The sequence below is a fragment of the Pezoporus occidentalis genome, unplaced genomic scaffold, assembly GCF_034315485.1.
Source record: "Pezoporus occidentalis ecotype Australia unplaced genomic scaffold, CSIRO_AGI_Poc_V1 ctg48, whole genome shotgun sequence".
NCBI classification, from domain to species: Eukaryota; Metazoa; Chordata; class Aves; order Psittaciformes; family Psittacidae; genus Pezoporus; species Pezoporus occidentalis.
In genome coordinates this window covers 6840568-6853493 of record NW_026915813.1, presented here as the reverse complement: position 1 = coordinate 6853493, position 12926 = coordinate 6840568, and the positions used below count along the sequence as shown (strand labels likewise).

Genomic DNA, 12926 nt, shown 5'->3' with positions numbered 1-12926 from the left:
TGTCCCATCATGAAGCAGTCCATGGCTATGCCTGGCTGTTCAGACCCTGGGACTGCAGCAGAGCCCTGCTCTTATTTAGGAAAAGCACCAGAGAGAGAGAGATGGTCCCTTCTCTGGGCGATGCATCTCGGACACTTACGCACAGCCCGAGGCCGGTGCCGCTGGCAGCGAGGAGCTGCACCGCGCTGCCGTGTTGTGACCTACGCTGTGCCTTGCGCACCGGCCCACCTGCCCAGGCACCACTGCCCGGCCCGGCCCGGCCCGGCCCTGCTCTGCCAGGGAACACGGCCGTATGCAGGCGGCCGGGGCGCCGGCAGCGCTCAGCGGGCAGGGCCGCGACAGGCCCCGGGCGCTGAAGCGCCTCTGCAGAACCGGCTCCGGCAGAGCCGTGCTCGGGACGCTCCTGGGCGGCCCCGGCCGGTCGGTAGGAGCCGGCCGCAGGCCCCGCCTTTCCCCGCAGGCTCCTCGGCAGAAGGCCGGGGCGGGCGCAGCCGCTCGTCGCCGCATGCCGCCGCGGCCCGCTGGAGCCATGGGCTCCCACCGCAGCGAGAGCGACTGGCAGGGGCTGGTGAGCGAGGTGAGGCGGGGTCCCGGCAGCCGCGGGCAGGGGTGCCATGCCTCCAGCGGCGCGGCCTGGGCACCGGCCTTTTCGGGGCCGCCAGGGGAGACGCGAGGGAGGGCCCTACTCCTGATCCGCTCCTCGGGGAAACTCTAGTGGGGCGAGGGGCATAGCCATCGGGAGGGGTCCCCGGACTGGAGCCCACAGGGATCCCGACCCCCGCGGCTGGGCCGGCGGCAGGTGGAGCAGGAGGCGCCGTGGCGTTGAGCTGTAGGCTGGCAGGGCTGAGGTGTACCGCCACGTCTGCCTTGCGGCGCTGCCCGGCCACGAGCCGCCCTCAGGCTGCCGGGTCAGACCCCAGACGGCGGCAGGTACAGGGGGACAAGTGTCTGCGAACCTCTCGTGTGTATTAACTAGTGTGTGGCTGCCAGAAATCGCGATTAGGCTCCGAGCCTGCTGTTGGCTCGCAGTCGCCAGGGTCTCGCCTGTGGCGATGGGGTGAGAGGCCTCTGCCTGGCCCTGGTGCCAGCGGGGAGCGGGGTCCAGCAGCAGCGTGGCCCTGCTGCAGCCGGCAGTGAGGGCGACAGGTCTGGTCCCAAGAGTTCGCTCCTGCGGCATGTGCTTTGTTTTCTTACTTCATTTGAATCAGAAATGAAAGGGGTTTGAGACCTATGGTGTCATTTGTACAATGTGAGAAAAATCCGTAATAGCAGTGGCCCTGAGCTTCAATAAGGGGAGGATTTTCAAAATATAGGAGTAGAAAATGATATTATCTACTGTGTCCACATTAAAAGATCAACAGTGTCTGCAGGTACACATTTTCATGTAGGACAAGTTACCTAACTCTAACAACTTGAAGTCAGTATAGTTTAAAGGGGTATCATCAAGTCTGTGATAGGCAAACCCATAAAGGTTGAAGTAGGTTGCCATGCCGATTTTTACATTGCATTTTGTATTGCGTTAATTTTGCATAAGTATAAAAATAGTATTTTTCTATTTACAGCTAGCAAAACTTCTGTGCAAATGGCATAAGCCTAAATGAACCAGACTGAGTCTACTGTCCTAGAGTTTGATGTTCACAGATGAATTCCTGTGGTTTCAGGAGAGCTTTGCCTCAGTTATGTCAGCATGGCTTAAGGTCCAGACCTGTCAAAAAGAAGTATGAATTTAGGGTCCTGAACCTGTCACTTGTCTAGGCAAATTCAGTGGGAATTTGTACAGGCCTAGATCTGTGCTAGAATGGGAGCCTACCTGTGCACACAGTGCTTACAAACACACTGACCAGTCCACAGTAAAATGAAAAGTGTACTTGTAGTATCCTGATTGTGCAGTGTTGCATCTGACATCTCATTTACCAAACAGAGTTTTATTTGGAGTGGTGTGGTGTCACATGGCAGGGAAAGGTAAGAGCCAGAGACAATTCATGAGGTGTGTTCAAAGGAAATGTCCCTATTCTTGGCTTTAAAAATGAATCTAGAATTAATTTGGAACTTTTTTACTTTTGATATGATTTAACCTAAAAAGTTAATCCTGAAATTGAGTACTTATTTCTGGTTTAGGGGCTTCTTGATAGTTGCGAAGTTTAATGACTGCACTAAGCTACATTATTGCAAATAGTTAAGCATACATATAATTCCTCTTTTTTTCCCCAGGAACAATTGGTGATTAGCATTTCATTTTTCCTTCCTTTCTCTCTGTTCCCACAGCAGGCTTACAGCCCGTTTTTCTGCATGAAGTCTGTAGCATGTGCTGTAAGGGTATAGGCTTTCCTCTTTTGCCTTTCTCTTCCTTGGCTGTTGTGATTAACTTTGTGTGATTTACCCATTAACTGCAACATCCTAATGGGTCTGTGAGGAAGTGGCTCTAACTTCTGAAGTAACTTCTGATAAGTTTTTCCAGTTTCCTGTATCCTCAGTTGTACAGAGCTTCTCCAGGTCTCTTAGCTTCAGTGTCTGCCAAGATAATTAAAGCTTTGTTCAAAATGCATTTTGTAAACATTTCAAAGTGCTTTCAAAATATAACACAGGCAAGAAAAGACATGGTAGCTCTAAACAAACACTCTTACATTACTGATGCTGGACAGTTAAAACATAGAATGCAGTTCAGAATCTCCAGAAGGTGGTGAGATCAGATCTGTGGTCATGTTCTTTTTCATTTCCACAAGCTCAGTCCTCAAGTTTGAAATCTAGGAGTAATTGAAGTATTTGCCGAAGCAACTGTAATATTTTTTTCAAGTGTGGTATTGCAGGTGTTAAGTGGTAGGGTGTATTTTTGGCCCTTATATACACACACAAACACTTGTACACACAGCTTTATGTTTTTGTAGTTTGGCTTTTTATTCTTCATTGGATAAAAATAATGCTTGGGGTTTTTTTTTGGCACGTACCATTCTTTTTCTGTGTTTACTCTTTTTTTTTTAATTTTTTAAATTTTCTTTTGACTTTGTTCCATTTCAGTGCCTTCTACTCTGTGCCTGTTCATAGAATCATAGAATAGTTAGGGTTGGAAAGGACCTTAAGATCATCCAGTTCCACCCCCCCTGCCATGGGCATGGACACCTCACACTAAACCATGTTACCCAGGGCTCTGTCCAACCTGGCCATGAACACCATCAGGGATGGAGCATTCACAACTTCCCTGGGCAACCCATTCCAGTGCCTCACCACCCTTACAGTAAAGAACTTCCTCCTTATATCCAATCTAAACTTCCCCTGTTTAAGTTTTGACCTGTTACCCCTTGTCCTGTCCCTAAGGAAGCAGCCCTCCCCAGCATGCTTATAGGCCCCCTTCAGATACTGGAAGACTGCTACGAGGCCTCCATGCAGCCTTCTCTTCTCTAGGCTGAACAGTTCACATTTCTTTTTCTGCTTTAATTATGCTCATCACTAACTTCTTGCTTGTTCTTTTGCCTCCATGTTTATGTATTTTTCCACTTATTCTACATCCACATCCATTTCAGGTCTAGTGTGTACCCAGAACTCTGAACAATCTTTGCAGCATGTGTACTTGAACATTCTGTAAACCAAATGAACAGGATGATGTAGGAAGGAATACTGGGACAAAGCCTACTTAGCAAAAATTGAAGGAGATCAAAGAATCATTATTCCCATTGAATGCAAAAGAACAAACTTCAGGAGTGAGAATCCACATAAATTTTGCCCATTATTCAGCTGAGTTCAGATACTGGTGGTGGATGAATATATATAAAAGGTACTCTGTTGGACTACCATGTAATTTTTTGCTTGGGTTTTTATCTGAGGTTTACCTCCCGTAATGACTCATGGTTAGGATATTTGAAAGCCTGTGTAAAGCTATAGGATAAAGACCTGGTCAATAACTGCTTGTTTGACACAAGTAAAACTGAGCCATAGCAAGAACTTTCTTGCTGGCTAGACTGCAGTGAACTGGCTGTTTCCTTCAGAAACGCGTGATCATCATAAATCTCAAAATACGATCCAGATTACAGCCCATTCCTTTGAACAGGCCTTTGAATGTCTCTTATTTACAACAACAACAAGAAAAAAAGATAAACCCTTGATGCAAACAAAATACCTCTCCCACCTGGAAGAGAATGAAAAGAGGAAAGTGTGACTGTTACTAGTTGATTTGCTGACTGCACTGCTAGAAAGCAATCACAGGAAGGTGCTTGTACTGTACTCTTTACTGAAGAGAATGGAATTCTTGAAAATAACATTGGTTGCCAAAATCTTGGTTGCAGAGTTTTGACTGGTTTTAAATGCTTTTAAATGTCCGTAGTTCTAAGCCTGACAGCTAAGCTGTGATTTACAAACTCATGTGAGTCACCTTCTTAGTGCTCAGTTTTCCTGTCTTCGTAAGGGAAATGAAACATAACTAAATCCTATGAATACTAGTGGAAAGCACAATATATGAGCTTTGTTCGAGGAGAAGAATGTGATTTCAGTTTTTGCATGAATTCCATGTAATCTGTCCTGGAATCATATGATCTAAGGATGGTGACAGAATCAGTACTGGAGAAAGGAGTAAGTGGTAGCATGATCTTAGGGCGATGCGTTGAGTTGAAAAATGTTGGGAGATCATGTGTGGTAGGGGAAAAATGCTTCTATATAATCACAGAATGGTTTAGGTTGGAAGGGACCTTAAAGATCATCTAGTTCCAATCTTCCTGCCATGGGCAGGAGTACCCTCCTCTAGATCAGGTTGCTCAAAGCCCCATCCAGCCTGGCTTTGAGCACTTCCAGGGGTGGGGCAGCCACAACTTCTCTGGGCAACTGGTTCTAGTGTCTCACTACCTGCATAGTAAAGAATTTTTTCCTAATGTCTAATATAAATCTCCCTTCTGTTACCTTAAAACCACTCCCCCTTGTCCTGTCACTACATGTCCTTGTATATATAATCTGCAAGACTACCTCTGTCGTTGCTTTAGAGAGCTCACTTCTACAAGTTTGGTCTTTCTGTTGAAGTCAGTGAGTGTGCTTCCATTCACTTCAGTGAGAGTTGGCACTAGTCCTAATTTAATACTGCTTGGAGAACGTGCACTTTTGGCGGTGATTTCCACTGGAAGCAAGAAAGGTTTCCTAGGAAACCCGTAAGACTAGAGTGGTTGTCCTCTGTCCGTTATGCTAGCTTCTCTCTCTCAGATTTGCCAACTTCTAGAATTAAATCCAATGTCAAAATGCTTCTTTTTCCTTGTCACCTCCCACACATTAGAACACTTACTGTATGCTATTTACAGCTACTCATACGTGACTCTGCCTCCTAAGAAAAGCTTGAGGAAATTCAGTCTCCATTTAATTTGTCATTCTCAAGAGGATATTTCTTTATTATTAACTATGTCTGGTCTTCAGCACGGCAGAGGGAATGAGCACTGCTGTGCTCTTGAGTTCCCTTGCCTAATAATTGCCAACTTAAAACTTGGAGAAAGGATTTTGGGGAATTATTTATCCAACACTCAACTGCTGAGCAGTAGTTGTAGTTGGAATAGGTGAGTGTTCCAAACGTGAATTCTGAGTGAGAAACCTAACCTGCTTGTAATTGGCAGAGCATGCCTTTCCTATAGGTTGCACAATTTTATGTGGACAAGAGAGAAGAGGAAACACAAATAGTGAGATTTTCATGTTTGTAATATCTCTCTAACATTCTGTCATGTTGCCTTTTCAAACAAAGAATGAAATATAATTCACCAAACCTATATGAGGGGACCTGACAGGCTTTGGAGCCACTAATTTCAGAGCTTTTCTAAATGCAGGCAAATGTCAGTGGCTGTAGGGAAGAACAAAGTAGACTGAATGCTCTAAGGCCCCTACGTGATTGCATTGCATTGTAACACCTTTGTCTTTTGGAAAAGGAAGTGGAAACACTAAAAGAACTGGCACTGCCCTCCAGTTCTCAGGAGCTGTGGGAGAGGGGCTGCAGAGACCTGCATGCTGGGCTTTCACACAAAACAAGTGTTTGCTTCTCATGTTTCCATGTTGGACTAAGATACCCACAGGGTGTTGAGGAACAAACACAAATAAATTAATAATGTAATCCAGTGCACAGCGTACAAAACTGTAAAGGGTTGGGCCATATAGCAAAATATTGTTGTTTTGACTAATCAAATGATGGTAATTCCTAAATGACTAGTGAAGATAATGTGGTGTTCTGGGGAGCTGCTTATGTCACTTATATCATCAGTGAATGATGCCAGCCTGCTTTGTGCTTCAGAATCAGGAGGTAGCTAGTGAAGCCAATCCATGGGCAGCAGGAAAAGCAGAGCTGATATTGTGGGATAAACCCAAGGACACTGCATTGTCTCAGGCTTTATCAGAGATGAGGACATGAGATGAGATGGCAGGCAAAAGGCCAGTAATTGTGTGTTTCTCTGGGTTTGAGTGCTTGATTCTTTCAGATAAATTGAAGTTTAATCTGAAGTCAAGGGGAGCAATATTACTGAAACACAGTCGAAAAACACCCCGAAGAGTAATGTTGCATGCATTTTGGGACTCTTCAGTTTGTCATTTCCACAACACAGTTGCCTCCAAGAGTACAGTGAGGAAAAATTTGATACAACTTCAGACAGTTCAATAGAAGTTGGATCTCTTGTTCAAAAGACGGTGAGTAGAATTCATGGTCTCTGTGAGACCATGGTGGATAATAGGTTTCCAGGCCTATGTACAATGCGGCAGCCCATTGGCATCTGGGAGGACACTAGGTCCTGGAGTATTGAGAGAATACAGTGGTTCCAAAGCATGGTTTTTACTTTTACCCTCAGAAAATTAGATATTTTCCTTCTAGTTGCTATTAAATACCCAGGATTAGGCCAGTAATTTGTACTAATTTAAGAGAAATTATTTTGTGATAGAAATTCAGTGTGTTTGTTGGTTAAAAAAAAAACCCAAGTCTAAAACTGTGACTGTCCCAGCTTCATCAGATTATTAGACCATGTCTACAGCGTCATTAATGAGATCTGTGCAGATTTGTCACTGAAAATAGCAATGGACAAATAGTAAGAGTTTGATGTAGAGGGTCACCTTGGAGCAGTTACACTCTCCTGTAATGTCAGTCTCTTTTTACTCAATTTCACTAAAGTAGTCATCTGGCTGTAAAGAAGTTCAGGCAGTAATGTCGAATGTCACATATATTCCTTTAATTATCATGTTCTTCCTTGTAGCAATTATAATTTGCTTTATTGCAGATAACAGCAAGTTGGTAGATAAAAGTCACTAGACAGATATGAGAAATTGTACACTGTAGCTTTTAGATTGAAAGTATAGCAGCTGGTTCTTGGTTAACTTTGTTTTTTAAACTCAAAGATTATTTTGGAACATCAATTGAAAGGAAACAAGACAATAGGAATATTTTCTTAAGTAACTATAGTGCATAACAGTATTCACTTGCTTGTCTCGCTGACAGATAATACATGAGACATAGGCTTTCCCTCAGTTGCAGAGGAAGAAATTTCTATGTGACTGCCAGAAGCATCTATTGAATATTTTTTGTCAGATTGTGTGAGTTAATTTTCCTTATTGTGTGCATCGCTCCAAAAAGGCTGTTAAAGGCCTATGTACATTTTGACAGCATACCGATTTTGCTGCACTTACTTGTCCATATATGAGAAATTGTTGGTGGGACTCAAGCAGAATCCATTTCTGGTGAAACAGTTGTTAGGTCACCTCATGGACATTATTCATGCTTTTATGTATTTATTTAACATTCAGAAGCATATATATTGAATAAACTCTTTGAAACCTGTCTTTGTAAAATTTGGTTTTCCTTCAAAAATGGTAATGGGAAGTGGAACCATAGTTCTGTTGAATAATCAAATTCCACAGAAATGCTGTGGCTTTATTGTTTCTTGTACCCCAAGCCTGTGGAGACATTACATTGCCACTATTTTTATCCCATTTATTTGGGGAAGTCAATATATGCAAAAGGCAAAACGGCTTCAAAAAGTTTTCTAGGTGGTCATTTTTGTAGTAAAATCCAAACAGAACATTGATGAGAAATGCCAAGCCCGTTCCTTCTGTATGGCACATCATCAGTTTATAATTGATCAAGTTAAAATATATGTTAAACAAGGAGGAGATCATTATTCCTTTTCATTTAGACCCTGAACACAACTGTCTGTTTATGGTTCATTATCCTCAACCTAACAGATAATGAAAAGTTCCCTTGCTCTCACCTGTGCTGTGGTGAAAGGTGAAGCCTTCTTTTATGCTTTGAGTGTGTCCTTTGCGGAGGGCTGTGACTCATAGCAGAAGCAAGATTTGTTTAGCACTAGGTCTGCATTTCCTGCTTGCCAAATAGTATTTTTTATAGTCTTATCCACATGCTCCAGTTGGCTTCCATTTCTGTTGTGCGCTGTTTTGTATACCAGCACTCGTGGCAAGGCTCGGAGCTGGTGGTGTGGGTGTCCAAAGGTGAGATGTTTAGCTTTGCTCCCCTCCATTGTATAGTCTGTTCTGCTTCACGTAGGTGTTGGCTGGATGGGCCAGCTTCATTCTTCCTGGTGGTTAAAGGAACAGGACAGGCTACTTGGTTCAGGGGTTTGAGCTGTTCTTTTCTGTTGTTGTTTGTAGGTTTTTGTAAGTGATTATGAGGTTTCTTTCTACTCCTTTTTATTTGCAATTACTGTATCAGATTGTTAGTATTTAAAAACAATTTTGTGAAGGCAAGATTTAGAATTGACTAAGACATGAGATGAAACTGGAAAAAGAGGAGAAGTTGTCAGAGGCAAATATTTAACTGTAGGAGAAGGAATTATTTTATCAAATTTGAAGCAGTTTATAGTGACACAGTTCTGTGTCACTATAATCGCTTTCTGACAATATTAAAGTTTAGCATCTGATACCATTCAGTGCTTTATCAAGGGACTTGACATTTGTATAAGGTATCAGTAAGGACATAAGTACATAGGTACAGTTGCCTTTGTTGATGCCAAGGCATCATAATCCAGAAAATTTATGGCATTTTCAACTTCAGTATTGCCAGAAATAAAATTAATCCAAGGTGGAAGTGTCCTTTTTGAGAGTTCAAATCCTTCTTGGAATGGCTTTTCTCATTCCCTTCCTGCTTTTTTTGCAACTAAGCATTTACCATTTTTGGAAAACCTTGGCTGTACTAATATACCAAACTCGCTTTTCCCTTTCTCATTGACTTGAAATTGCTGTTAACAAAGTCAGTTCCAAGCAAGTAGTACATATGAGTAACAATTTTTGTCCCAAAGAACAGCACTGAGTTGAACACTATGGAAGTGCTGATTCTCTTGCTTTGTGCAAGAGCCTATAATGACAAAGTATTCTTGTCAGAGAATTTAATGGAACTATAAATTGTTTTCATGACTGCTGTGATATTTGGTCTCTTGCAGTGCACATTCAGAAAGTATTTAGCTCCATGTTTTATGTGAGTAACATCAGAAATAGAAATATATACTTTAGCATGAGGGTCAAGTGATGGGTAAGAAGAATCTGCTGATTGAACATCACGTTAAGTGAAAAAAAGTTGCCTGAAACTTCTGATAGGTAGCATTCAGCCACTGCAGGAAAGGATGATGTACATGTTACTCTCTCCTTCTCTCAGTGCAGAAAGGCAATGAAGCAGGTCAGACTACTGCAGAACAGCTAAGATTTGCAAGTTCAGCTTTGCTTGGTGCATGAGCCCTATGCATAAGAGGTGGTGGCTGGTGGGGGAGGCTCGCCTCTGCTTTCCCTCTCCATTCAGGTTTTTGAAATATTCCTGCATTATTTCCAATTCTTTTGACTCAACAAGCACATGCATATAGTATCACAGCTGAATAAGTTTCTATTACCTGTGCCAATAGGGTACCACACTGTAACTGTTTCAGACTCAAGGTAAACTTTGGTTGTCACTTGCGCTACCCCTTTTGCTGTAACATGGTCCTGTTTCACTGCCCAGCTGGGAGTCTGAGCCCAGCGGACATCACTTGTAGCAGGGAGGAGAAGGAGGGAAGTGAGAAGGAGGAAATGCTCATTACTAACTAACATCTGGGTATTGTGTACACAACTAGGAAAGGGATTTTGCAAAGGAATCTTTCTTCTAGGGGCCTTCCCAGGACTACAGGTCAAATTGTGAAGTTTCATACATTCCTCATACTTATGAAAATAAAGAGGAGAAACTTGAATTGCTGATTTTTTTCTAACTCATGGTGGTTGGATGAGCAATCCTTACAAATGGATTTCAGTCTTCTGATACAACAGCTTCTGATACAACAAGTCCATGATTGTTATCAATAAGCTAAGATGACTTGTGGTAGACTTCGATCTCATGTAGAGGGACTTCCATTTTTTTGGACAAATATTTGAGCCTCTCAAATCCAGTACTGGCTGGAGTTGAAATAGCTTGTTACAATTACGTGGTTTTTTTTCTCTTCTGCAGTATCTGGTGTGCAAAAGGAAGCTTGAAAGCAAAAAGGAGGCATTGCTAATCCTATCCAAGGAGTTGGATACCTGTCAACAAGAAAGAGACCAGTACAAGCTTATGGCCAACCAGTTGCGGGAAAGACATCAGTCTCTGAAAAAGAAGTATCGGGAGCTGATTGTAGGTTGTTCTTTATGAATACTGTATAACTGGGGGACATGGGTTAACCTCACAAAATTGGAAAGAAGTCCTTAATGACTGCTGTAAAAATGTGAAGGTGCTTGTTTACAGTAGTCCTGCAGTTGTACAGTTGTGATCATATTATTACTCATTTGTTCCACACTGATGAGGTAGTGCCTGTTACATAAGACACAGAAAGACAGTGCGTGATCTGAGGAAATTAGTTTCAGTCATAATTCTATTTAAAAACTGACTGCAGTATTATTATTCCACAGCAACTTAATGTACCGTTATGAAAAATAATGCAACATAAATTTGTAATGACCTGCTGTTCTAGAAACATAAACAAATCTTCAGCCTTAGAGGGTTTTTTGTGTTGAAATTAATACTACTAGTATTAATCAAAATGCAGTATTTTAGAAATAATTTTAAACCTTTTAGTTTAATTATGTTTTAAAATTGAATCCAGAAAGTTAATATGGTTGCTGGCTTCAGAAATAAGTTGCCAATAAAATATGTCCATTTATTTGTAGGATGGAGATCCATCCCTTCCACCTGAGAAGAGGAAGCAGGTAGGATTTATTTTTCAGTTGACGTTATTTATCTGCTACAGAATTACTTGGCAAAAGTGTGAAAATGTTAACTAAGAATTCTGGTGAAGATCAAGCATTTCTGTCTGAAGGCCTCAGTTTTTAAACTGTGGCTTCTTGTGCTTTTTGTCTAAACGTATTTTATTGTGAAATATCTGAGCTATCATTAATTTAAATATATGGCTATTGCTTTTATATTCACCTGAGACTGAAATTGGTCAGAGTACAGCCACTTGAGATTGCTCTCCTTGTTGTTTATCCTTGTATTGAGTCCTAGAATGGGTTCATGACAGGACTTTTCATACTTAAAAGCAATCTGGGAATGCATTGTCTGCATTCCATAATTGTTAATTTATTGTTGTGAGTACTATTTTCCATTAGGTACTCCCTCAGGTCGGTTGTGCTCTATGAGTTATAAATGGTAAGAACAATGGTAATTGCATTTTATGCTTTCACTGAAAAACCTTTTTGCTGCTCACTTGTGGTTTTCTTTGTTCCCAGAGATCCAGGTAGTGTCCCCCTGTTGTGGAGTATTGGTTGTCACATCTTAAAATTATCTTCATTTTTAGAGAAAAATGGCACCCAAAACACAGTGTGTGAGCAGGAAGAGGGGAACAGCCCAAACCAACAAAAATTGTTACTGTAGTTGCTAGTCCTGAAAGTCTATTTAAAACACGGTCATTGAATTCTCTTATGGATCAGAAGTTTTACTCATCATCCTTTCTCTGGGAGTTTGCATGTTGTTCTTACTATTTTTAACATATTAGGGGCTTAGCATTTTTCTTGTTTTAAACTTAACTTTCAAAGGCAATATAATTACTCCTTCAGGCACTTAAACAAATGGCTGCCAAGAAGTCGGTGGCTCAGTGTAGAATCATTTAACTTCCTCATTATTTAGCATAATTTATTTGAAAGCCTGTTATTTCAACAACCAATAAAAATTTATGACCAGATATAAGTTTATGCCTTCTGACTAATAAAAGTGGAGCTGTATACAATTAAAATGAAAAAAAACCCAACAATTGCAGTACATGGGTCATTACAGAAATAAGTAGGAAGGGAGATTTTCCATCCTATAGATGTTGTTCTAATTCATCGTCGGTCTTTCAAAACAAAGAAATCTGACACTTGTTTCTGTAATGCTAGCAAAATTTAGTCTAAATTCAGCAGCTGTGGTTATATTAAGTTTTGGCAAATCTTACCATGGTAAGTGAGGCATCCCTGCCCATGGCAGGGGGGTTGGAACTAGATGATCTTAAGGTCCTTTCCAACCCTAACCATTCTATGATACTATGATAAGTACTGGGAAACCCATTTAATGATCTAACTAGGAGGGAGGATTTTTGGTTTAGTTTAGTTTTGTTTTTTTTTTCCCTGAGGAAGTTATGTATTCGTGCTAGGTAACAGTGAAAGAAAGAAAATCTTGTTCTCAGATGGGGTCATTTATGGGTCTCCCCCGAGGACAATATATACTTTAGGCTGTTATTGCACTTCTTGAGTTTTCATTTTCCTGAGAAGTGTGTCTGTAGCATCAAGGTGGATAATCTGGCATAGTTAGGGCAACCTTTCTGAAGAAGAGTATAGTTTTGCTTTGAGAAATGCATCAGATAATAATGAAATCAAGTTACTAATGTTTTCCCATTATTACTGTATGTATGTATCTTAGCATTTTATCACCTAAGAAAGAGTGAAGTTTTCTATGCTCCTCTGCATTTTTTTACAATTCCTTTTTGCCCGGAAGCCTTGTTGCCTGCTAGGAG

The 12926-nt window shown here is 41.5% G+C and overlaps 1 protein-coding gene across 4 annotated transcripts in view; it reads left to right on the top strand.

Moving 5' to 3' along the window:
- Positions 1-406: 406 nt before the first annotated feature.
- The window catches only part of CCDC149 (coiled-coil domain containing 149), a 52696-nt gene continuing 40176 nt past the window's right edge, over positions 407-12926 (top strand). For 2 of the 4 annotated variants that reach the window (XM_062636501.1, XM_062636500.1), the window contains exons 1-3: positions 407-577; positions 10415-10576; positions 11110-11148. In XM_062636501.1, coding sequence (XP_062492485.1) covers positions 506-577; positions 10415-10576; positions 11110-11148 — 273 coding nt within the window. In that variant the 5' untranslated portion in view covers positions 407-505. The remainder of the gene's footprint in view (positions 578-10414; positions 10577-11109; positions 11149-12926) is intronic. The other 2 variants (XM_062636504.1, XM_062636503.1) reach the window with 1 other exon arrangement.